This window comes from Phaseolus vulgaris, chromosome 4, assembly GCF_000499845.2.
Source record: "Phaseolus vulgaris cultivar G19833 chromosome 4, P. vulgaris v2.0, whole genome shotgun sequence".
NCBI lineage: Eukaryota > Viridiplantae > Streptophyta > Magnoliopsida > Fabales > Fabaceae > Phaseolus > Phaseolus vulgaris.
This window is the reverse complement of record NC_023756.2, coordinates 5,323,339-5,350,108: the sequence shown is the minus strand read 5'-3', so window position 1 is coordinate 5,350,108 and position 26,770 is coordinate 5,323,339. Positions and strand designations below refer to the sequence as shown.

At 35.0% G+C, this 26,770-nt stretch overlaps 1 protein-coding gene across 3 annotated transcripts; it reads right to left on the bottom strand.

Moving 5' to 3' along the window:
* Positions 1–684: 684 nt before the first annotated feature.
* LOC137837050 (uncharacterized) lies at positions 685–26,770 on the bottom strand. Of its 3 annotated transcripts, none has more exons than XM_068645905.1 (17): positions 26,420–26,770; positions 26,212–26,330; positions 24,964–25,009; positions 24,753–24,825; positions 24,588–24,645; positions 18,895–18,990; positions 17,832–17,949; positions 17,489–17,755; positions 17,299–17,400; positions 13,217–13,544; positions 12,963–13,076; positions 11,739–12,367; positions 11,374–11,570; positions 8,006–8,213; positions 7,049–7,168; positions 5,990–6,760; positions 685–3,946 (listed from the first exon to the last, which is right to left on the bottom strand). In XM_068645905.1, exons 1-17 carry the CDS (start codon positions 26,513–26,515, stop codon positions 896–898), a joined length of 6,393 nt encoding a protein of 2,130 aa, XP_068502006.1. In that variant the 5' UTR covers positions 26,516–26,770; the 3' UTR covers positions 685–895. The 3 variants fall into 3 exon arrangements, with proteins under 3 accessions (XP_068502006.1, XP_068502007.1, XP_068502008.1); XM_068645906.1 differs by having other exon boundaries at positions 24,964–26,032; positions 26,420–26,730; XM_068645907.1 differs by lacking the exons at positions 24,588–24,645; positions 24,753–24,825; positions 24,964–25,009; positions 26,212–26,330; positions 26,420–26,770 and adding an exon at positions 18,648–18,697 and having other exon boundaries at positions 18,895–18,959.

Sequence of the window (26,770 nt, the reverse complement as noted above, 5' to 3'; positions counted from 1 at the left end):
TTTTTTTTTCAAAATTTCCCTCAGAGTTTATAAATAAATGCTGGTAACAAAACCCATTTTGAGTGAACAAATATTTATCATTGATAACTTTGTGATGTTAGTGATGCTTCTTTCTTCTTTGAAATCCTTCATCCCTAATAACCACATCTCACAAATGCAGCCCAACTATCAATCAGAGCTTAAGTCACCATTAAGCACGCAGAGATTACTCCTATCAAAATACTTGTTTAGTCACTCAAGACACCATTAAATCTACTTATATTTGTTTTATTATTGCAATATCAACGATGGTTAACCCCATGTGTATGTATGATCTTTTTTAATGCATCATTAAAATAATACAACTGTCAAACTCTTTCGAGAGGTTTAACATATGATTGGATTAGGTGTGTATGATAATCTTGTACAATATTTCTTATCTTAAACTTAAATTAACTCATTCAAAAGAAATAAGGAAAACTAATAAATGACGTTGTTACAAATGGCTTAAAACGATCTACTGTGAATGTTAAATAACTACTGTGCAGCAACTGATAAAATTATTTCTAGGGTTTTCTTTAATGGCAGAGTCAAATAGAAACATACTTTCCTTTTCCAATTATATGCACTTCGCTCTGAATTTATGCGCCTCAAAACTATAAAGAGAGAGAAGAAAGAAATAAATATAAATGGAGCAAAATCGTATAGGGCAGGAAGAAACAGCTGAAAAACTACATTGCAGTGGTACCATCGAAGTTAAATTATGCATGCTATTTGACAACAAAATGATTTGTCTACAACTACACAGAATGTTACAAAACTCTCATCCCAGCCTATGTAGTATGTACAACGTCTATCCTGTAGCAATCCCTACTTCATCTTTGGACAGAATATATACAGAAAATGAATTATACAATCACGGGTTACCAATATTGGGCACAAAAGGGACTAGCTTTTTCTGGTCCTTTCTCTTACCTAACGCACTTCTGTCCAATACCCGACCAAGAATCAAACGAGTATTCTGCAGAGATACCTCTCTGGTTGTCATCCCAGACTCGGTTGAACCAAGCTGTCCAGGTGTAAAAGCTGAGCTTAGTCCCGAACCAAAGCCATACTGTAGAGGGCCACTTCGGGCCTTGAATGAGGTTTGTGGAGCAAGCAACTTCTCTTCAGTTCCGCCATATCCGTTCTCAAATGAACCTTGTTCATATGGATGAGAACCGGTCAATGAGCTGCAACTTTGTAGAAGGGCTTCTAACACACTTAGTGCCTCCCAACACAAAGTGCTTTCCACCAATTGGGACACAATTGCATAGATATGTGGACTCTGGGTAGCGTCCATTGGTGTGTGCTGGAGGAGAGCTTTGAGCATGAGTAGAATGACACGTTGATACTCAACTGGTCCTTTTTCTAGTAGCCTTAGCAAGTGTCCAAAGGCCAAAGTTGAATGTTTTGGAAACCATTCATTACATAAAAGAGGTGAAACACAAGCCAGAAAATTATCAATACTCTTAATCTCTCCTCGAGAGTAAATCATAAATACAGTAGCTAATTCATCAAAAGATTTTGCTCGACACCAAATTGCTATATTGACAGCAACAGAGCATGCCTTCTGATATTGATGTTGGAGGGGTGAAACTGGACCTATCACTATGTCTTTACTAAGTTGAAGACAAAGCCAAGGGAGTAATCCTATGATGTGCATCAGGAGTCTTGTCTCAGCATCACCAAATATAGAATCGCATGAATGAACTGTTGTACGAGAGAGAACATCAATTGCAACACTGTGACTGACACTCGACATAAGTCCTTTAAGAACAAGGGGCTGAACCCCTTCAAAAGTTGGCAAACTCCCCTCTTGTAGAGGTTCGTAGCCACTTTTAGATTCTGTGCGCTGAAATTCTCCTAAATCACTACTATCAAGTTCATCTCTGGGCATACTTGAAAGGAGTACATTTTCTGTTGTCCGATCACGAAAAGATAAACGGTCAATCACATGAGAGAATAGCTCTAGAACCTGGCGGTAGACATGGACAAAATCAGTGTGCATCATCGCAACACATCCCCAAAACAGCTGTGGGTAGAGTATCACCTTCTCTGGCTCCATATTCTCGACCATAACTTGCAATGTCATCAAAATTTCCATAACAAATCCCAAAACTTGAGGTACTGGATTTCCCAGGCATCTATGGAGGCACCGAAGAAGTGATACACAAGAATCACTTGTTACACTTGGTCGAAGTGCACGGTAGATCTGATGTGATCGACAGGCAAGGTGTCTTGATGTACACTCCATAGCCCATGTAAGAGCTTCTTCTCCCCAAGTTTCCCGAAGATCTCCTTGGAAGAAGATAGCATCCACCATGCTCTGAACAAGGGCAGAAAGAAGTGCTGCACTTGGAAGCTCAGTTCTTACAACTGTTGGATCTTCATTCTCCCACATCATGCTTCCTCGCTTAGATTGTACATATTTAATTAAGCTCACAACTTGCTGTTTGTTCTCCCTATCATTATTTTCAACCTCATACTGTTCTAAGTGGCGTCCTGCTAGGGAATATAACAAATTAACAAGTAAATGCTGGCAATGCTCAAGTACAATGTCTTCTGAGCTATCCATTGAAACAAAGATAACGTGAAAGAGTAGAGGCAAGTATTGGCGGAAATCTTCATCATTTTCATATGCAATTTCAGCAAGAAGAATCAGTGCTATATCTGCATGCGTAAGTGAGTGCTGCTGATGGCCCTGTAAGGCTGATTGAAGTTCTTTTGCATTCACAGCATGCATAGCACTCCCACCATGCAGTCCATCTTCACCTGAGTTTGGAGTGTCAACAAGATAATCTCCACTGTCTCGTGAAACATGGCGGCTACGTAAACTCCCTGTTGAGCTTCTAACACCCATCAAGGGTCCTGACATATTAACCAGGGCTGGAAGGAGCTGTCCGGACCGCCCAGCGCTTACTGGGACAATGTTCAACTCTGGAGGCATTGGACTTAATGGACCTGATACACTCCGGCCTGTCATACCTGCTGTTCTCCAGCTCAAGCTCCCACTAACATTTCTTAGTGGACCATCTAAAGAACCTCTTACAAGCAATGGGGACATGTGTGGTTGGTTATCCATAACTGACGTCATTTGGGCCACAGCAGGACCTTGTGAGAATTCTAGCACAAAATTTGCATTGGCATCACCCTTACTTACAACTGGCTCCATGCTATCCTCTAGTAGTCGTTGAGACAATTGGAAAACTAGGTGATCTATAGTCCGTTGAGGGCATATTCGTGCTAAATAAAGACTTACCCGTTTTGCAACACTGAAGTATGTAGCAAATGCGCCACTTATTTCAGTTGATGCATTTGAATCACAATCTTCAATGCCTTTTGTTATCAAGAAATCTAAAACAGGGCTGATATTCTTATTTTTGCTAGCAATTGTGCTCCAAAGTTTCTCAATTTCATCGGGAAATTGGTCACCATGCCGCCATGTTACATAGTAGAGACTTTTCAGTAACCTTTCACTCCAGCCTTCTTTGAGTTTCCAGAAATTAAGGTTCTCAATCCATGGAGCCATGCATGTCAAGACCTGATGCTGTGCAATTATATCAACAGCATCTAACTGCCTCTGCATAATCTCCTCACAAAGAAGTTGGCTTAATTCAGGATGATCTTTGGCAAGCTTACAGGAAAGCTTGTATTGGAATTGTTGATAGGAATCAGGAAGATTACCAACAACGGCAGCTCGATAACTTCCTGAACCCTCAATGCCATCCTCAGCCCATTCACGAACAGAAAGCGTCTCCAGCATCTGAAGTGCATCGTCACGAATTTGTCTTGATGGGTCTACCACCTTGTAAAGGATCAGACTCAATAATCTTTGTATTTCACAGTTCGGTATCTCCTGGCGCATGTAGACCTCAGCCAGTACACTGAAGTATCCATCAGCTACAGAAGAATTAGAGTAGTAGCACTGCAGAGATCAATTAGGTTGGATAAGCTATAATGCCAGTATGACATTGTATAGATAAAATGAATAGGTTGTCAAAAATCAGAAGGGCACTGCTTACAGAAACTATATCTGAAAAAATTAACAAAAAAACTGCGTATGGAACAAAATCATATTTCCTCCCCATTCATGTTATTTGGCTTTCAAGTTTACAACTTTCCAAATATCAGGAAAAAAAAGCATACACAAGTGTAGAACTGGGCATGGTGTCGTATGGAGACCACATAAAAATAGGGTATTCTCCAGGCCAATGAAGACCAAAAGAGATGGCATGATTTAGTTTGGTGATAAATATAAGAGGCATTACAATTTATAATGGTGAGAGCTATGGGACTACGCTTATTTTGATTGAGGATGAAGTTGATTAAGCATAGACCTTTAAAAAAGTAAATTGAACAATTACTAGAGTGATTTAAAATCCAGTGTTCACCTTCCCATATGGTCCGTTTGCGCTGGTTTTAGTTGTAAGTTTCAATTTTTTTAAACTAAAACCAAATTTTAGTTTTGGGTGATTTTCAGTTTTAAATTATGTTTTATTTTCTATTTTATACTTCCAAAATATTTAGTTTATTACAAAACTCTCTATCCTGTTAAATACGATTATAATAGTTGTAATGGTGGCAGCAACATTAGTAGCAGTGACGTGGTGACAACAATGGCAAGATGGTAGCAGAGTTGGTGGAGGCAGTAACAATGTTATTGGTAGGTAGCAATGACCATCATGGTGCTTGCAGTGCAAGCAGAGAAAGTATGAATGTTGGTGGTAGTGATGATGGTATAGTGGTGGTGATGGTGACAGTGCTGAAAGTGACAGTGACAATTAAAAGGGTCATTGTCAAGAGTTGAGAATGTATTTTTTAAAACTAAACCAAATTCATAAATCCTTTCTTGTTTTTGAAAATCAATATAGAAGTGTTTCAAAATTGAGTTAAAAACCATTTCAGCTCAATTTTTTTTCCGAGCTGTTTTGTTTTAAAATTATTATTGGAAAACTAAAAACTTAACCATCTCAAATGAGTCCTTAGGTTTGTTGGTGTGCTTTATTTCTTCAAATAGTCATCAGGCCTTGGCTTATCATAGAAGAATGGCCCAGGTGGCACAGGCCATCACTTCACATCAAAGAGATATGGAGGGCTCCAATCCTGAGTTCATCTATTATATGCTAATAAATGGATAGTCTCTAATGTCACATTACCTTTCTTGACATTAATTAAGAAAAATACTTCCTGCGTAGTTCTATTTTCTAACAGCCTATCACTAAGAGAAATGCATAACACATTTTACTTTCCCACTCAAACTTTAACGTCCAGAAACTGCCTTCTTACACCAATTGGCAACTTGTTTTTAACATTTATTCAAAGCTTAGTTTGTGAGGTTATGCAGTGTTTGCCAAGCATGTTTATAGAACTTGATTCATTGATTGAGGAAGCATTGGTGTATTCTATACTCTAGTAGTTGAAAAGGAACAGTGGTTTTATTAATTTTTGTCACACACAATACATGATTCAATCTTTATAGGAGAACAACTATCCTTGAAACAGGAAATAAGGAAACTACGAGAAATAAAGGATTAGCGCACAATGTCAGTTTGCATATCCTAAAATATTTTTTATTTACATCACTAATACATATCTTCCAAATATTATCATTTTTTTATAAAAAAAAATCATATAAATATTTTCACAATCACAAATTTTCTAATGATTATATTTGAGAATAATACAAAGGAATTTGAAATTTAGAGAGTGTTGTTTCCTCCCTTAAGATCTCATATTTATAACTACTTTAGATAGACCGGATACAATGTATGTATCTATGTATATAAGTATGTATGTATATATATGTATGTATGTATATATGTATGTATATGTATATATGATTAGATAATCAATATTATTATTCTTCACCCTATCACTATTTATATATGATTAGATTTCATTGCTAAATCCTTAGTTGGATAATAATGTTTCCTAGCATGTAATGCACAATATAACATGGAAACATTACCTGATCAATACAGGAAGGAAACAAGTCCAAATTTGTAAGCAAAAGATTCTTCAATGCTAATTTCGCTAAAGAAACTCGGTGATGGCCACCCTTGTGCCTGTCACGACCAGCAGCTCCTCGACCACCTTCCCCCTGGTATTTGGTATATGATGGAGTTCTAGGATCAGCTGGTGAGAAACCAAATGGAGCCCTTGGTGTAGGCTCCAAAAACAAACCATTAATCCAAGATATCACCCGGCCACTCATTTTCCTTGCATTGTCATCAAAACATGGTCCGTACAAAAGTGATGCTATTGCATTCATGGATGCCCACTGGATTGCCTCAACCTGTTCATTCAACTCTTTGTCAAATGATATTTTATCCACAGAATCTTTTGATCTTGCATGTTGAGAAGACTTGTAACGATCAACTTCACGTCTATAATCACTGACACCATCTTGACCCCATGCGCTGCCTGTATCATCACACCAGGAGAGAAGAAGATCAAAGAGTCGCTTTCTAGTTCTAACATCAAATTTCTCAGATTTTGAATCAACAAATTCAGGGGCTAATGATCTTAGAACACAAGCAAGTGCATAGCGGAATGGTTGCATGTCTTGAAAACTTTCAGGAGTTGTTGAGATTAGTCTTGTTGTCTCATCAATGAATTTAAGATAATGCAGGCGGAACACTGGCTTCCGTGCTAGCATGCCAGGCCATATATTTTCTGCAACAGTACGATAAATATTTGCAATGTGGACACGCAGCTCTTCCCGGCGAGCCTTTTGACTCTAAGAATAAAATGTACATATATATTGTAAGTGTCAAATACTAATTCAACAATCCAGGAGAAGAAACATCTGAAACAATAGTGCGAGAATTTCACAACATAAATATGAATCATTGTCTGTAACATTGTTTGAATATGCTAGAAAGGTTTTAAGAACTCAAAACTCTTTATTTAATTTCTTTCACTATCATACTGTTCTTATCATTCATAATTTATGATAACTACCTACTTCCAAGTCCTCAAAAGCGGGGATAGAAATAAAACAAATTTCACACATCCAAAACTATACCTTCCACTTTGGTTTTCCTTCTGTCTCAGATGAAACCTCATCAATAAAAGATGAAAGTTCGCTGAACATGATTTCACATGCTTCCAAATGTGAGCGGCCAAGAGCCATGGTCGCTGCATGCTATATCAGAAACCTTGTCAGCAATAACAAAGACAACAAAAGTGATGGGTAAAAAAATTGGCAGGAAAAATTTAAATGCCTTTATATACGAAATTGCTGTAATTAACATTCAATAATCTTCATACTACCTCTTCCACATAGCAAAGGACTCAAAACTAGCAAATATAAAGAGACTCTTTGTGAAACCACACAAAAACGATATTCAACTGGAACAAATGCAAGAAATGGAATTAAATTTCTAACTTTAATCTTATCTACCAAAATACAAACATTATGCACCAACCAAAAATCAAATAAGAACATGATTTCATTTAGCATATAATGGGAATAAATCAAAACAGTTTTTGTCAGGGAAATGCACAAAATAGATAGAACTATAAAAGAAGAAATATAAAAGACTATAAAAGAAAACAATGAGATCACAAGACAGGTTAAATGAAGGAATAGTAATTGATATTTAAAAGTAAAACGTTTTTAAACCTGTCACCACAACATTGTATTTATAAGTAAAATAAACATTATGAAAGAGTGCCCTTCAGCCTGCATAACTTGCATCTGACTTTATCTTGAATTTCTTCATTCAAATTACAGATTCGATTGGTTTTTCTTGCCATTCAATCACTTAAGGAACTACAAATAGTTTCATATGAAAAGGCAAATTATTTTTAAAACGACAAAGAACAAAAATATTCTCAGAGTGTTCTTTAATAATTTTGGTTTTGAAAACATTGAAATAAATACAAAACAATACATCAAGTACACATGCAACTCTTCATCCTTTGACATTGAGTGCTTGAGAAGATAGACTAAATGACAAGTTAAGTGAGGCACTCTTACAACATGAGCATCAGATCCAGATTTTAGTGAAGGGAAAATTAGATGGTAAAGATCTTTGGTAGACTCTCGAGCAGCTGGTGGACATGAACAGACAAACATGGCATACATAAGCCACTGGTCCAATTTATTATCAATATCCTGCGACTGATGAGCTTTTCCACCCAATTCAGCAGGTGTGATATGAGTAAGACGTTGCATGACCTCTTTCCTGCCCAAATTTGAGTGATATAACTAAGTTTTAGATAAAATTAAAACAGACAATGAAGAGGGGGAGGGGGGAGCAAAGCACGTGAGTAAAAATATTTTTTCCCTCTTTTTCACAATAACAATAAATCACTCAATGAAACTTCTCGTAAAAGATATTATTTGATCTTCAGTAATCAGGGATATTCTCCATTACTAGGTTACCTAATTATAATGATTATATATAAAGGATTTACAAGCTGATTGAACACACAATTCAAAACAATAGAAAAACTCTTTATGGTATTAGAGCTAAGTTTTCCTTGTTGTCTTTTTTTATCCACATCGTAATGTACATGAAGCACCGACCAGCAAACCACTGCAATCCTCCATTTACCACCAGTGAGCACTCTTTTCTACAAAGAGCACACTTTTAGGCATCATTTGGCACTATAACTCTATGGCTTCTTCTGATTTGGCTTCCACTCAATCTCTCGTGACTTCACCAACATACCATTGATCCTATGCGAAAATGCTACTGATGAAATTACTAAGACCTTGCATTGTTAGCCTGGCAGGTCAAGTACTAAAAATACCAAAATAAATAGAATGAATATTTTAAGTTTATATAAATAAATGCCTTTTCTGACTAGATGTTGCAGGCTACATAAATCAAGTGACACCTTTGTGTTCCGTCAAAAAGCAAAAGCTACATTATTGTCCATGCCTTGTTTTACCTTTTACATGTGTTGTTTATATCTTTGCTTCCCTTCGAGGTGGCAATATTTCTTGTATTAACTTTTGGGAAGAAAACTGGATACGACTAAGATTGTAAAAGAATGCCTGTTCAGGGAAATTTCCTCCCATGTCTCTATCTTCCAGTTTTGTACATAGCTCTCTTGCCATAATTTTTATAGCATTCAATGTTCCATTTTTCTTAAAGTCACTTTTCTCATACTTTAAATTTGAATGACAGAGAATTGTTTGAGTTGGAGCTCTATTGGATTTCATCAACTCCCGTCATTTGTATTGTAAATGGATCAAAGGATTTGGACACTTGGTCCTTTTAAGGTGTTTTCATTCAACATACTTAGCGTCAATTACTAATTGTAGTCTTGCTACCATGCTTCATTCTCTGCTGTCTTTTGAACCAACTCTCATGCTTCATTCACCGTCTAACTTTCTATGCATGTCATAAAATTAAAGATTTCTTATTATTTTCCATCAACTAGCAATGGGGTTATAGATTTTTATTTTCTTGCAAGACCTCTTTTGATGTTAAAAATATATTTACTTCTTAAAATTTGAATTTAGGCTTAATTCAACTCCCGTAGAACTGGCTCAGAAGGTGAGAATTGCCTCCTATTTAAATACTCATGTCAGGCTTTTTCTTCTAACCAAGATGGAATGTGGAGTTTTTCCAGTACACTTTGCACGCCCAACACTATTAGGTCCTAGTACATGGATAATATGGTGGGTGACCCTTTCAAATAAATCTAATATTAACCGTCTAAATGCAATTTCTTCTTCTTGAACAAGGGGATAAAGATGTTATGATACCATTTTAAGAAAGTTGAATAATCCTAATGTGGGATCTCAAACACACCCACTCATGACTCTCTCAAGCTTGACTAAGATACTCTAAATATCTTTGATACCAAGTTTAACTCTAGGGAAGAGAAAAGCACTAGGATGAAACCGTGTGTTTGTGGGACAGCACAGATGTGTTTGTTTATATTGAGAAAAAGAAACCAATAGAATAAATAGAGGAGATTTGATATCCCATAATAACAAAGATATGATACGGGATTAAATAAATAAAAAAGTTCTTAATAATACATATATAACCTAGATATTCCTATTATATGATCAACTCCTTATTTCATTATTCACCTGATTATATAGGATCAGCTCCCATGTTTCTAGGATGATAACAGTTTACTAATATAATTTTAGACTTTCCTATTATTTAACAGATCTTTCATTACTCTGAGGGCTTGTAAATTTAATTATAATTTATCTACGATGTAATATTTAATAACAATTATGATTTATCTAAGATTTTATTATCTTATCCTTTTCAGAAATAAGAACTTCAAAATTAAAGTTAAGTTTATTTGGTAATTTTCTGTGTTTAGGTTAAAATTTATTTTAAAGTTGGAATATAATACAGAAAGAGAGTAGAACAAAATATCAGAAAATTAACTTTACAAAAAACTTCCTTTATAATGTTTTCTTCATGGAGAAACAACTACTTTAAGATAAACCCAAAATATGTTAGGTTAAATACTACCTAAACTGTTAACAGGTGTCTGATAACTGATATCTCCTATATTTTGTGTATATGAAACATGAGTCTGAAGAGGACTCTAGCCTTGTTTATCAAAGGAATAACTTGCCAACATAAGCATTTTGGTTACCCATTCTACACTTCAATAGAGATTCGTGGAAAGCTCCCTTCTCTTGTTAGGTCAAATGTTTTATTGAAGTGAAAGATAGAAGTAAATAATTCAAATGATATCATTCAAGTTCACAAGCCACATCCAGATGTGTGGTTTGTGGTCCTGGATCAGAATTGGTTCCTCGTGCCTTCCTACAATGTTCTGCTACTGCCTATATACAAAATAGGGCAGTAGTTTTGGTACAAGGGGAAAGGCTAAATTTTCACGGCAATGTACATCTATGCTACTATCTTGGCCTTTAGTTGGGGCGTAATGCTTATATATTTAAGGATGTATCATTGGCAAAGAAGCTGATTTGAAGCAAGATTAAATGAATGACTTCTATTCAGTGTAAGGTTACTTGCTCTATTGAATTTTCTCATTGTCTGTTATTCATTCTCCCATTTCTTTGGAGGATTCTTTGTCTTCCAAATTCCTTCTACTTTCTTGTATTTCAGTATTGTTCACATCTTTTATTGTAAAGAAAAAATATAGGGTTCCCTTATATTAATTTATTCAGTTCCTACCCTAGGCAAAGGGATTTGATAATTGATATAGGAGTATTGTAGGATCTGTCAAAGGGTGGATAAATTTAATGTGTTCTTGTCTCCTTAACCAAAAGACCAGTCTCCTTCTGGTTTCTATCTGGATCTCTATGCGCATTATTTTCCACTAAATATATTTAGTTCTATAGAGTTTGGACTTCAGTCAAGACAGAAGAAGGTAAACAAAACAGAAACTTACTTTGCTTCCTGAACAGAGCTTGGACAAAGTTCGGCAGCATATTTGACTAGCTCACTAAGACACCGAGCCCACCTGTTCTTGTCAGGGCTCTCAAATATTATAGATTGAAGTGTCACTTCCGGAGGGATGGCATCAGGTTCTCGTTTCAAATCAAATGGTCGCCCTGAATCCCAATAGCAGTTCTGAACAATCTCATCCTGCAATGCCAATGTATTTAATCTTTAAGGCGACCAAAGCTTAATATGACAAGATACAACTCAAAATTGAACAAATAGAAAATGCATAAAATAAAAGCTTAGCTGATAACAAGACAAAATATCATTCTGACAAAATTGAGCTATAAAAATAATAAGGCAAAAGTGTACCCCATGTTCTTCCAGAACATCAATAATAAATATTGGTTCAGCTTCATATTTTAACATAAGATTTGATTGCTCATGTATCCTCAGGTCCCGAATATCATTCCTCAATGCACGAACACAACGCAATAACTCTAATGCTGTATGCCTAATTTGACTATCAACGGAACTAAGGAATATGAGGCCAACTGCGTCAATTTCGGATGCACGAAACTCAATTGCTTCGCCTGATTGTTGAATGGAAGACTTTCTCAATCTCTCAGTTTCATGCCCTAGAGATTTTGCATCTGCATCAAGTAGTATCCTATCATCTATTAGACAAGATCTCCAAAAGCGCATGAGTTCCAACAGGCGTCCTAATGATGTTTGAATGAGAAGAGGAAATTCATCAGGAAGTTTTAATATGAAATTGGCCATTCCCTTCATTACTGCAAAACGACGATGGGGTAGGTACTTCACAATTCGGTTTAGTACTTGCACTGCTTCTTCTCGAACACCGGGGTCAATACTTATGCCATGTTGTGGTATTATTTCAGTAATTTTATCAGTTCGCCCAACTTCTTCTATTAGATTTGGGATGCACTTCAGCACAGATCGGAATAGATACCCTTGAGACTTTTCCTTCGTTACAGCATCTACAAAAAATATCCCAAGGCTTGAAGTGTGAACCATGCATAGTGTCAATATACCTTCTGCTAATTTTAAATGTTAATTTAATTATGAAGAATGGGTGGCACAATTTAATTGGCTAGTAAGGATTTGACTCTAAAAATTTGATCATATGCACTTCATATACCATATCAAGAAATCAACTCTTTTAAAAGTTTCAGCAGTTCAATATGTGCTGTATATACATTTAAATGTTAATCAAATAAATATTGAGACGTTATTGTTAATTGCAATGTATAATAATATATTTTTTATTAATGCTAAATATACTTAATGCCGCCATCTTCATCCTTTCATATATTTTTTACAAAACTAATCTATCAAACAATACTTTTGAATGCACAAAGAAACTTATTTGTACACCATAAAACAAGTTAAAAAATTTCAGTATACATAAAATATGATCAAAGCAAAATTCTTTATAAAATAAATCCACAAGTCATTACTTAGTTAACAAATATGTTTTCCACAAAAATATTGAGGTTTGATTCAGCTTCTACACAGTTATTCTTATATACTAAAACACATTCAATCCAGCTAGCATATAATAGAAGTAATTACCTATTGTGGTCCGTGATGATGTCAAAAGTGCTTGACTATAAGTTTTATGGCATGACCTTAATATAGATTCAATTGCAGCTTTCACTTTTGGAATATAGTGGCCAATGTCAGGACCTGCTCATTCAACAAAACTGTCAGAGTTTTACTGCAGAAATAAAGCTATAAACATGTACTCCAATTAAACAATACCATGTACAATTATTCTACGCATATGATTAAATAACCTTTAAATATATCCAAACCAAAATGCTTACTTGAAGGTGACATAACAATGGCAAGCAATGCCCGAAGACCAATAACCTTTGCTTCACTGGGACTGTCTTGCTTGAGTAATTCTAGTATCATATGATTCATGGTAAAGTCAAGGTTATGTTCAGCTATAGTTACACAGAATTCAACCAATTTATCATGTTGAACATCCTGAGTAAGCAATCCTTTTCTTAGAACTGCTAAAAGTTGTGAAGTTACACTGTCTAAGTTGTCCCATATCCGATTTGGGGCCTGGTTTGCCGCATGGACACTCAAGTAAAATCTTAAGACGCGATGAAGACAATCTAAAGCCATGAATCGATGACTCTTATCCTGCATGACCAACCAGAGAATGGATTCCCAATATAGTTTAAAAACATAGAAAAAAAACTAAAGAACAGAAATAATGAAAGTACTATGAGCTCTAGTTGGCCACTTGTACATATTAGGAGTTAAAGAGTAGCAAAAAACTATCTGTGTTTTCATTAGGGAAAGAAAAGGACACTTTACGCACCCTTCTCTGACTTTCCTATTCCTTGGACTAAATGCATTTCAGGACACCCTAAACAAGGATGATGGCAGACGGATTAGGAATATTTACAATACATGTGTAAAGTAATAAAGTATTAATATGGATTGTATCATTTTGGTAAATAAAAAGTCTTGAGTTTAGAGGTTATCCATTGGTATATCACATGATATTTGGCTTGTCTATTTGAATATCTAAATGTAGTTATAAACTTTAGTAGATGACAATGAATTAATGAATGAGATGATTTTCCATCAGCTATTCCTCTCTTCTTCTCTCACTCAACAGATTCTCTCTTGCACTTGGCTGCCCCCCTTTTCAGTATTGTTATGCTTGTCTTGTAACTACGGCATAGAGAGTTACTTGAAAGAGACATAGGGGGAAGAAAACAGAAACTCTGATTCTAATTTCTTAATTTTAAACAAGTACAAGAACTTACTTTACAAAGAACTCTATCACCCTATAAATAATTACAGAAATAAAATAACAACTCTTTGTATCCCTACAATATCTTAATATCAATTACTACAGAGTCTTATAATATCTTCTTGTAACTCAAAAGAGCTAAATCTTATAAATAAGGATCAATGATTTGGGTATGATAAATACAGTATCTAATAATATCTTCTCCTAACTCGAGCTAATTTCTATAAATAAGGATCAACAATTTGTGTATAATAAATACAAAAGTGTACGGTTAGCATGGCCACTTAATTATACTACTTAATTTTGTCAATACAAGCAAACATTATACTCAGGATTCAGAGAATATGACAGCTAAGTAGCCAATCCCATATAGCAGCACAGAGCTGTCCACCCAAAAAACACTAGCATTATGACCTTTGTTGCGAAGTCTAAAATACAACATACATATTATTTATTCTTGAAAAGTGGACTTAAAGTCTAACTTAACCTCAAAAACCGACTTGTATAGTGAGATTTACACTCATGTATATACTGTAATTTGGTTTTATCTCTAGTCGATGTGGGATCTCAAACACATCCTCTCACACCAAGGACTGGATATCTCGAGCATGGGCTAGATATTTGTTGGTAGTTTACTAGCGACCTGACAATGGGTGGCACGATAAGCCCGACAAAGTCTTTTCACATATTGATTGGCCTTACGAGTAGATGACAGAAAAGCACTTCACGGGCATAGCTATTTTTTGGTCCTAACTTAATTTATTGATGGTCAAAAAACACAACTTAGTTGAAACACCAACTACTAAAATTGTGTAAAGGAGCTTAGCTATGGAAGCTTATGAAGTTCTACAGCTACAGTCCTTTCTTCACGAGCTTCAAATAAGCATTCCCACACCAGTCATCTAATGTGACAATCAAAGCACCATTGCTTTGAGTCACAGTCCTCTTCTGCATTCCATGACGAAACATATGGAGTTGTTGCACTTTCTTTCTATGTGAAAAAGTTCTCGACAAGTCTCTAGTTGTCTCTTATGTGCATGCTCAAGCTCAAGTTGCTAATATTCTAACTAAGCCCCTTGCCATAACTCAGTTCAATCATCTCAAAGCCAAACTCAGGGTTGAGTTCTTCACAATCCTTAGTTTGGGGTGAAGTAATAGGGTATTAGAGTTCTCCTTTGTTATGTAAGCTTATTGGCTTTGCCACACCAGAATAGTTGGTTGTCTTTAATTGTTTATCTTTGTAAGCTGATTGGTTGTTGCCACATCGAGTAGGATGAGCTACTTGATGTGGTACTTAAGCCTTGAGGCTCTCCTACTTGGTGGACTAGTCTTTTGGGTTGAACTCTCGTCTTAAATAGACTTTATTGAAAAACTAGTATGGGCTTCGTGTTGTACCTAGTTTCTAGATATGACCTATTATTCTCTTTTTCCTCTCATTCATTGTATTTGAACTATCAATGTCATTATAAATGAGAACCTAAGAGAGGGGAATCAAGCTCTCTAATTCACTTTCTATTCTTTTGTATTCATCTAAAGTTGGTATCAGAATCTATCATGGCAAAGTTTGTTGGGCCTAGCAAGGTTTGTGGGGCCTATCGTGTCACCCGTTATCAGGTCACTATCAGACCACCCACAAATATCTATTCCCATAGACGTAGCAGGTGTAATTAAGATCTTATATCAACTAAAGATAAAACCAATTTACAGTATATAAGTAGGCTAGACTACACCTTACAAGCCAGTTTTGTGAGAATGAGTAAAACGTAAACTCACTTTCTAATAGTGCTCAAGTCCTAACAGTCAACTGATCATTAATTAGTCAGCTACTCATTAGTTCACTAGTTACTCACTAGTTCACTAGTTACTCACTAGTTCACTAGTTACTCACTAGTTCACTAGGTACTCACTAGTTCACTAGGTACTCATCAGTCAGTTACTCATCAGTCAGTTACTCATCAGTCAGTTACTCATCAGTCAGTTACTCATCAGTCAGTTACTCATCAGTCAGCTACTCAACAGTCAGCTACTCAACAGTCAGCTACTCAACAGTCAGCTACTCAACAGTCAGCTACTCAACAGTCAGCTACTCAACAGTCAGCTACTCAACAGTCAGCTACTCAACAGTCAGCTACTCAACAGTCAGCTACTCAACAGTCAGCTACTCAACAGTCAGCTACTCAACAGTCAGCTACTCAACAGTCAGCTACTCAACAGTCAGCTACTCAACAGTCAGTTACTCAACAGTCAGTTACTCAACAGTCAGTTACTCAACAGTAAGCTACTCAACAGTCAGCTACTCAACAGTCAGCTACTCAACAGTCAGTTACTCAACAGTCAGTTACTCATGAGTCAGTTACTCATTAGGCAGATACTCATTAGGCAAATACTCATTAGGCAGAAACTCTTGTAACTTCTTTTGTACTCTATATAAATTGGTCTCATTGTTTGAGATTAGATTACAAATAATATAGAAAAACTTCATACAAACTTTTTTCTTATTAGATTATAAATTTTCCACACTCATTAGTATGAGTTGGATTGCTAGTATAGATAAACAATCAACTTTTTTGAGTTTTCTCTCACTTCAAATATGAATATATGAGCCATGTGCTGCAATTTACTCATTGAAGGAAACTTTGCATGATGATACACTACATTGAATTAAATAAAACCTTAATCTTAAAAAAGTAAATTTAACATAAGGATCCCTATACAAACACAGAGAGAGTAAGCAAAGTCTTAGAAAGTGAACTTTAAGTTTAACTAAACCTCTCACAAAACTGGCTTGTAAAGTGAGTTTTGAACTCACTTATATACTATAATTTGATCATATCTCTAGTCAATGAGGAATTTCTAACGCAACCCTCACGCGAAGAACTAGATATCTCAAGCGTAGAACTAGATATTTGTGGGTGACATAGTGACCAAATAGCAGGTAGTACAATAGACCTAAAAAACTCACTAAAAAATATACTATGATACCATTTTAGAAAATGGACCTTAAGACAAAAAGTTTAGCAATCATGAGTAATACTTAGCTGAAACATGAGCATTTTACAATGCATAGTATATTGTTTGCCTTGCCACAGTTCAAATGTAATCAAAGAATGTGCGAATTGAATTTAAACATACCCTGAGAAGTTTGTAGAGTTGATCCATGTGAGGACTTAAGTTGTTGTGAAATATTTGAGGATCACCAAGACATAAAAGAAGAGTTACGAGTGGATACCCAACCTAGATGACAACATGAAATAAAATCTTAAGAAAAACTAACATTAGAAAACAAGGAAAAATAATGAAATTGGTAAAGAGAACAGCTTACCGCAATGTGTTTGCTTTGTTTATCCATCCAATGCATGAGTTGAACTCTTATACGTCCAACAGCTTCATACCATAATGTAAGTGCAGGTTCAACACCAGAAGGTGGCCATTGACTTTTACCACCATCTGCAAGAGGTGCTAGAATGTTTGAAAGCATATTGCATAGGGCATGATGAAGCTCACTTTTCCGTTTATGAGGAGCACGGTTTAAAGGATTTGCTTTTGCAACAAAGGAAGCTGATGCATTTAATCCACCCTCTGTTTTAACCTGTGATGGAGCTTATATTTAAACAATACTAGTACCATTTAATACTTTACATGAAATATTTAATTTTTACACATACCCCAAGCTTCAGGTAGCGCATCCCATTAATGATACTTAGTGTCTCACTTCTAGCAGTACTAGTATCAATTCGACGGGTGTTGAGTTCCATGAAAAAACGCTCAGTAACAGAACTAAACCTATAAAAACAAGAAGAGGAATACCATGAAATAATAAAACATTTTTTTTGTTGAGAAACAAAAGCAATACAATTATGGCTAACATCTATATTATCAGCCATGGCTAACTGAACGATAGTAAACAGGACTGAAGCAGAATCACCCAACAGCATCGTCCCTATCCCACCAGAACTGAACCAGAATCACTCATCAAATTTTAAAATTTAACACAACCAAAGTTAATCATCTCAAATTTACAAAGCTTTAATATTTAGGGAGACAGAATTCCACCTGAAATGGAGAACTGAAGTATACAATTCATTTTTCTAAATTGGTAATTTACTAGATTCTAAAAATATCTCCATACACTTTTTGTTGTGGTACTGCAACTAACGCAACAAATGAATATGAGGTCCTGATAGAACATTAGTTATCTCAATACAGAGTCACAAATAAAATATATTCTAACAAGGAAAGCCAGCACTAAGCACACAAGGAGATACATCTCAAGAGAATTTGAGTGCCAGTGATTTGCTTTTTGTATAGAATCTATCCATTGCCTTGTCTTATTCAAAAATTAGTATTAAGGCATAAACTAAGAAATCAGAGAAAAATGATAAAAGGCATAAGGCACCAACCAAGAATTAAATCACAAGATAATTGAATTTCTCCTATAGCACCAATAGCCTACATTTGTCAGGACTGAGAACAATACATACCCTTAAAAGGCACAAGACAGCATGAACCTTAAAACTCCTAAAGAAGAAAACTACACATTAAAAAAATTAAGATCAATAAGATTTCAACATATAAGTTATCTATATAACCCATCAGGCCCAATAGAATTGTGTATGTGACTGATATGAATAAGTATTCATTAAAAATATGTGTTAACAACATAATTGTCAAATAATTTTCAATCATACTGGATAAATTTTAAATACAACCCTGAGAAATCAGATATACCTGATACGGGACAGAGCACCTAAGAGTTGAGCAACTAAGTCCAAAAGAAGCCCCCTCAAATCAACCAGTGAGGGATATTCAACTTGGCTAACGACCCTGAAACAAGAGTTCACTAAGTTCACACCAAAGTTCATAAAAGAATAAGAGAATTAAAAAGTTTATGGAAACCTAATTATTAATCTTTATACTTTGCTACTAAGACACCATATTCTAGTCTGAATTATAATAGATGTAACAACATTTGCAAAGTATTCCAATATGTAATTTTGGGTATAAATGAGTAGTTATTCATGAACTATTCAGACCCTACTCGTTAATTACTCATTCAAGCCATGTTTAGCAAAATAAGCAAACTCAAACTTGATAATGGGCTTGAATATTTAAATGAATGGAGTTCAAGCTTTAAAATCTCAATACAAAGGGCTCTCGAACAGTTCATTCATTTATACATAACATATAAATATGTGTCTGTATATATATATGTATATATATATGCATATACATATTACATAAACAATATAATTTTATGTGTATATATATATCATATATGTATATATATTATATGCACATACATATTACATAAACAATATAATTTTCATGTGTATATATATGTATGTATATATATTATATGCATATATATATTATATACATATATATATTACATAAACAATATATTTTTTATGAAAACAGTTTTACATATATTATACTATTTATAAACAATATAATAACTTTTATAAAAGTACTTTATATTTACTATTTATCACTTAATGTTAAAGTAAAAATAATTAAGTTATATATGAGCTAAAACGGTGAACTCAAACTTATTTTTGCAAGCCCAAATCAAGCTTTCAATTAAGCTCATTTAAACAAATGAGTTAAGCTTGAATATCCAATTCTTTTCACAGGCCAAACTCAAGCTTCAAATGCTCAGCTCGGTTCAATTCATTTACACTTCTATCTATAATTCAGCTTAACTATATTAAAACACATCCAATGTTGAGCATTCCAAAAATCAAATCGAAAAAAAGAGATGCTTGAGATTCTAAAATTATTAGACATAACACACCACATGGACATTTCAGTTGTGTTTACTTTATGTTAGGATTCAATTGCAAGTCATGGGATTTGAATCCCACATTTGATGTATGGGATTATAGTCTGGGGTGTATAAGGTCTTCGGCTCTCCAACTATAAATAGCTAGCTTTCGTGGTGTGCTTCTCTCAGGGTTTTATCAATTGATATTAGGGCCTTCCACCATGTTTGTGCAAACACATGGTGATAATGGCATTGCAATGTTGACATGGAACCGGTCAAAAGACTAGTGCACAACCATACCTTTTTTCCATTCCAGCACTCCAATCCAAACCCTACCTTTGTAGGAAAGAAGGCCTCCTATTTTCTTATTGATACAAGGATAGATGTAAATGAGGATTGTCAACTACTTGCTTGTGTAATAATAAGTACTAGTCCAAGGGGCTTATCTTCTTATAGCATCTCCTATACCAAAGAGGAACCACTTCCTTTGCTTTGAATTAATCATATCATTCATCAATAGAGGCCTAATGAACTTGAGAGACCTACAAGCAAAAACCCTTGTCCTTTGATAGTGGTTGGTGCAAAGTTGTTCTAGGAAATCTCTTTTTATTCTTGCAATGATGACTTCAAAGAGTACCGTGGAACTTGTCAAGGTACAACTTTCAGAAGAGTAAACAGCACTCTTCCTAGAACTTTAGGGAGATGAAGCCCTTTCAACTCTAGGTTCCCCTTTTCCTTTTCATGCGAGTTTGCATAGGTGCTACAACTGAGGAGTGTAGTCAGATGTAAGGATCCAATGCAAGATATTGGACTTGCATAATGGCTATCCAACTACATGTAATGGATAAACAAGTAAAGTAATAGTGGATCAATGCTATCACTATACATATCTATGTCGTATTCAGTGTAAAATATCGGAGACCCCCAAAAACCTTTATGAAATTAACGAATGGCATAAGCATAACGTCAGCGGCGACAAACAGTAGCAGCAAGCGACAGTGGGATTGAACAACAAAGGAGATGTTGCTGGAATGTGGATAATGTATTAGGTTAAATTATAATGTTTGCATTGGGTCAAGTATAGCCCAACCTTTAAACAAAATTAACATTTAAGGCTAATTACCCAACAAAAGAATAAGAAAAGAGAAAACATTAGGGCTTCTCATATGTAAGAAATTTGGGTTTCTCTCATGCGTCGTTGCGTTGCACATTTGCCTCCTTTGTTTTCGGATGGGTGTTGCATGCCTTTCCGCCTTTTTCTCCATCTTCGTTCTGCCAACATTATGTGATGCAAAAAGTAGCCGCCATGAGAAACATGCATCGCCACCACAATGTTGAGGCGACAAGTAGTAAATCCACCACCGGTTTCCACCATGGTGCTGCCATAACAGATTTTCGATTACACTGGTTGTATTATTAAAAAAATGTCTTCCAACACCAAATCAACCTACAAAATAGATTCTCTCATCTTTTCTAACCATATTGTTAGTATTGAGTCACCAATTGCTCCTACATCAAAAAATGTCTTCCAACACCAAATCAACCTACAAAATAGATTCTCCCATCTTTTCTAACCATATTGTTAGTATTGAGTCACCAATTGCTCCTACATCACCGGCTGATCTAGCAACATTTGAAGACTTTATCTAATGGTGTGTGACACGTCAAACCACTAGTAATACTACTTCAGTGACACCCACAAGTAATTCATCTGCTTGTCTCTCACAAACTCCTTTTGGTTCTTGGGTTTGGGTTTGTAACTCTAGTGCAATTGATTACATATCTATTCATTGTTCCGTTGTCTCCTGATTTAGTACTACTGCCAATTTTTCTTTTATAATTGTTGACAATTGATAATGGTTCACAAACAAAAGCTTGCAGCATTGATACTACCACTGATTTTAAATATTTTGTTACCATTATTGATCATTCTTTTTAGATGTACTTGGATTTGGTTAACTGAGAATCAATCAAAAGTGTTTTCTGCATTTCAAACATTTTTAAATGAAATCAAAACACAATTTGATATATCCATGCGTGCTTTTTATAATGACAGTGTTGGTGAATTTTCGTCTAACCAATTTCCAACAGTTCATGCAACCCAATGGTATCTTTCATCAAACTTCATGTCCTCATACTCCTCAACAAAAGGAAGGACCCCAATGCAAAAACAGACATCTAATTGAAACCATGGTAGTTAGAATAGAACGATTCAAATAGCGATTCGTTACAAAATTCCTCATCCGCGATACATATTTTTTTGTCAATTGTTTTTTAGTTCGAATTGTAACTTGAGTCGGGTGAATCAAATGTGAATCGTGTGATTCGGGATTCAGTTCTGTCATAGACGATTAGTGAGCAAGAAACAAAAACTGAAAAATCACGAAGAAACGAGGTGGAGAAGAAACTCAGCGTAGAGGAAGTTCAGTGTAGAAAATGGAGTTTAGCAGAAAAGATGAATTGCGAAGAAGAGTGGAGAAAAAAATCAAAGAATAAAAATGAAGACAAACAGTGAAAAGATAGTAGGAGAAGATGATCAATAAGAAAGGAGTAGATGAACAGTGAGAAGGGAGAAGATGAATAGTTAAAGAGGGCGTGAATAGCTTTCTCATTTTTTCCACTAATAGTTTTCATCTTTTTTATGCTTTCATGATACCAACTTATTTGTAACAACAATATTTTATGTTATTTTTTATATTCTTTTTTATAAAAACTTAATATGATCTCTTATGAAAATATTAATTACTATTTAAATTAATATATAAGTGTTATTATATTTTTTTTATATATATAATTAATTTTTATTTAACAATTTTTATTTTCTTTCTTTTTGTAAAAGCTTCACAATATTATTTTAATTATATTCCTTTCTATAAAAATTAATGATTTTTTAAGGATTTTTTATTTGTATTTTAAATTATTAAAGTCATGTATCTTACTGTTTATAATAAGATTCGATTCACAATTCAAATAACATAAAAAACTATTCACAATTCGAATCTCGATTCACTAACTATAATTGAAACTACTTGGACACTTCTTTTTCACAATCAGTAGTGGGTATCTACGGATTAGATACCATGATATTCGTACCCTCCCCATTAAAGCAGGTAATTAAAATACTTGTACTCATTACCAACAAGAATCGATTAAAGATATTCATTTAGTATACTTTACAGATTTTACCTATGGATATTCATAAGTATGAATTTTTCTTTTTTTTGTCATCCCTATCCAACACCATCTCCCATATCGAATCTTGTCTCATCTAAAAAAGACTAGTCTATTGCTATTTGAAAAGGTACACATTTTAATCATAACTCATTTCCCCACTATACAAACCTCAGTTATCATAGACTTTCCCTTATACAAGATACTTGTTTTCCCTTGTTATATTCTATTCCTATTCTTAAGTCTCCAAGTGAAGCTTTATCTCACCCAGAGATGAGATGTGTGCCCTTCAAAGTAGCGGTACATAGGAGTTGGTTCCTCTTCCAATTGTCAAATCAATTGTTAGGTGTTGATGGTTGTATTGTATATTCTTAAATCAAGACCTAATGGTAAACATCAATCGCTATAAATCTCAACTTGTCGCTAAAGGATACACACAAATCTATTACTGAGATTATATTGACACTTTCTCTCATGTTACCAAAATGACATATCTAACTTCAATTTTCCATTACAATTATTCACCACTTGGCACAACTATAGATAAGGTCTTTGATGAAGAAGTCTACATGGAGCAACCTCCTAGATTAGTTGCTCAAGGGGAGTCATCTAATATGGTATGTCTTCTATACAAATTTCTATATGGTCTCAAGCAATCACCCTGTGCATGGTTTAAGCATTTCCATATTGTCATTCAGCAATTTGGAATCATACGAAGTGATGCTAATCATTCTTTATTCTATCATCATTCTTCTCTCCATCGTTGCACTATGTTGATATGACATTGACGGGTGGCGTGTCACTTACAATGAATTTGTGATGAAAGGACTAAAATCACATAATTGCAATACTTGAAAGACCCAATTGATGCAATTGAAACTTGAAATCTTAAAGTCAAACATTTGTGATACTTAGAAGGCCCAATAGATACTTGGGAGACTAAAATCACAAGTTTATGGTACCTAGGGAACCAAAAGTGCAATTAATCCTAAAAAGAAGAAGGAACTCTTCAAACTGATCAAGGACACTGCAGAACTGATAGATCCCTGAGTGAATGTGTCATTTATCTTAGGCTAGTGTTTTAGAATGACTCCAACTATCAATAATTACTATCTTAATGCTCAGAAAACTCCCCAGAAGCAATGGTTAACAATCATTGGAGAGAAACATAAGTTTATGTATCTGACTTTTCTTTCTTTTCATACTACCAAAGCATTCTACATAAACATGAGCACCAATGTAGCAAAAGCTTAAACCTGTTGAGAATTTAGAATGACACAATATTGAATATTGTAAGTCTTAAGCAATTAAGAACCTAAGAATGACATTCACATTATGAACTGAAAAAAATGGAAAAGTAATTCATAGGAGAACCCTATATTTTATAATTTAGACATCACCAATGGTCCAATTACTTTATTAAAATATATTTTTGTGAACTATGAACATACTACAGTGCTTGTATTACCATCTACAACAGAAATACCTGTCAGCATTTATTAACCAGTCGAAAACAAAATTTTCTAGCCCAGACCACAGTTTCTCTGTAAGAACAGACAAATGGCAGCAATAAGTAAAAAAAATATCAATAATAAATGTGAATCATATGTTCAAAACAAAAGAAACACAATAACATATACATAATACAAACCAGTAAGTCCTTCTTGTGGACAACACTCCACAAAGCGTATGCATGCTGAGCAAAAAATGCACTCCACTGCAAGCTGAAATCAACAAAAAACATGCTATCATAAACCTCCAAACAAGCTGACCACTGTTCTCAAAACAAAACCAAAGCAAATGTGCCAAAACTCAAAATTATACAAGCATTCATTAACCTATCAAAATTCTTGCACACAAACCTTTCTTTGGAATGTTGATGCATCATTCGCACCCTTGGGAGATTCACTACAACAGTAAAAAAATTAATCATTTCAGTGAGTCATTTAACTACAACAGGCTTGGAAATGTGCAAGTATAAGAAAAGTTTCACATCATAAACCAAAGACTAAAGTACACTTTTGGTCTCTTGTACATTGTTTTTGTTTTAGTCTGGTACCTTAAGTTTAAAGATTTTCACTTTGGTCTTTTAAAGTGTCTATGTCAGACCAAGAGCCGCTCCACCAGTCCACACACACAAACACTTACTTGGTGACAGGTGCCAAGGTGAGTGTGATAGATGTTACATCACAGGCATGTTTTCCATGTCAAGCAAAATTAATATCATTACTGTAAAAGACTGTCAGAATGACCTATACAGTCTCAGCGAGACACTTCAAAAGACCAAAACGAAAAACTTTTTAAACCAAGTGAAATCAAAATGAAACCAAAAACTTAAGATGAAGAACAAAAACGTTATTTTAACCTAAACTGAACTATACATTGTTTATCCGTTTATGCCTTGAAAGTGTAAAACTTAATCAAATGAATTTCCAGACACACCCTAACTCGGTGACACATGGTAAAGTCTGAAAGTGTTTGCATTGCAGTTTGAAGCTTTTCAAATGGAGACGCACACACTCTCCAATGCACAAACTAAAAGAAATAAGTTTCTCCATAAATATTTTGGGTAAATTTTTCCATAAACACTTCTAGGAAAATGAAAAGAAAAGTGAAATAAATTTCACCATAAACATTTTGGGTAAATGTTTCCATAAACACTTCTAGGAGAAAGAAAAGAAAAGGTGAAATAAGTTTCTCCATAAAATTACTCCAGGCATGAGTTAAAATTTGAGCTTCTACAAATTAGTTTACAAATTATACACATAAGTTAATTTTTCTTCTTATTTTATTCACCTACAAGGACTTATGGAGAACCTCATTTAAGCATACTCTTTGTCGATTAACATAAATGTAGTTTACGATGAACTTAACTTTTATCCAAACATAGTGTGAGAGACGTCGGCGTAAAACCCATTTGGTCACGGACACCTTAGAACCAAAGTGAAACTTTTTAAACTTAAGTTATCAAAGGAAGAGCTTAAGTGCATTTCAGCCTAAACAAAACTACACCAGCTAAATTAAAAAAACACACTGAAAGCAAAATAACAAAGGGCAAATTAATTAAGATGAACTGAAAAACAAAAAGAGGAAGAGCTAATTAACCAAACCTCTCCCTCCATTTCAGCAAAGCTTCCAACAGAGGAACAGGAGTGTGGCGCGCGACCATTGCGAGGGAATCGAGGACCTGCTCGTAGGCCGGATCAGATGGTCGCAAGTATTGCCCATCCTACGGTGAATCCCCATGACAGCCGTTAATCGAAACCACGAAATTGGAAAAGTTGGTTTCAGAGCAAAAAGAGGTGTTGATGCAAATACCTGTGCTTGAGCGGTTTCGATACGACGCCGTGCGAGAGGGAGGAAGCGCTGAAGCAGAGCGTCGACGATCAACTTGGCAGCACTCCCTGCCTTCATTTCAATCGATTAGAGGAAGAAAAGGACCATTCGATTTTCTTCCGATTCTGAATCACATCCCAATTGAGATTGCGACCAGAAACAAAGAAAGAAGGAGAATTGAAGAAAGAGGAAATTGAAAAGGTGAATTTGAGAAAAGGGTTTGAGGGTTCAAAAATGAGGATCTGAATTCTGAAAACAGAAGAAGGTAATGGTTTCTGTGACGTGACCATCGCGGTGAGCTTACGCAAAAACCATATTATTATAATTATTATT

Coding starts and splice junctions, on each gene's coding strand:
- LOC137837050 (XM_068645905.1), bottom strand. CDS start 26,515: ATGAAGGCAGGGAGTGCTGCCAAGTTGATCGTCGACGCTCTGCTTCAG. Junction 24,646..24,752: donor TCCACAAGAAGGACTTACTG/GTTTGTATTATG, acceptor CTGTTCTTACAG/AGAAACTGTGGTCTGGGCTA. Junction 11,571..11,738: donor ATGTTCTGGAAGAACATGGG/GTACACTTTTGC, acceptor TTGGCATTGCAG/GATGAGATTGTTCAGAACTG.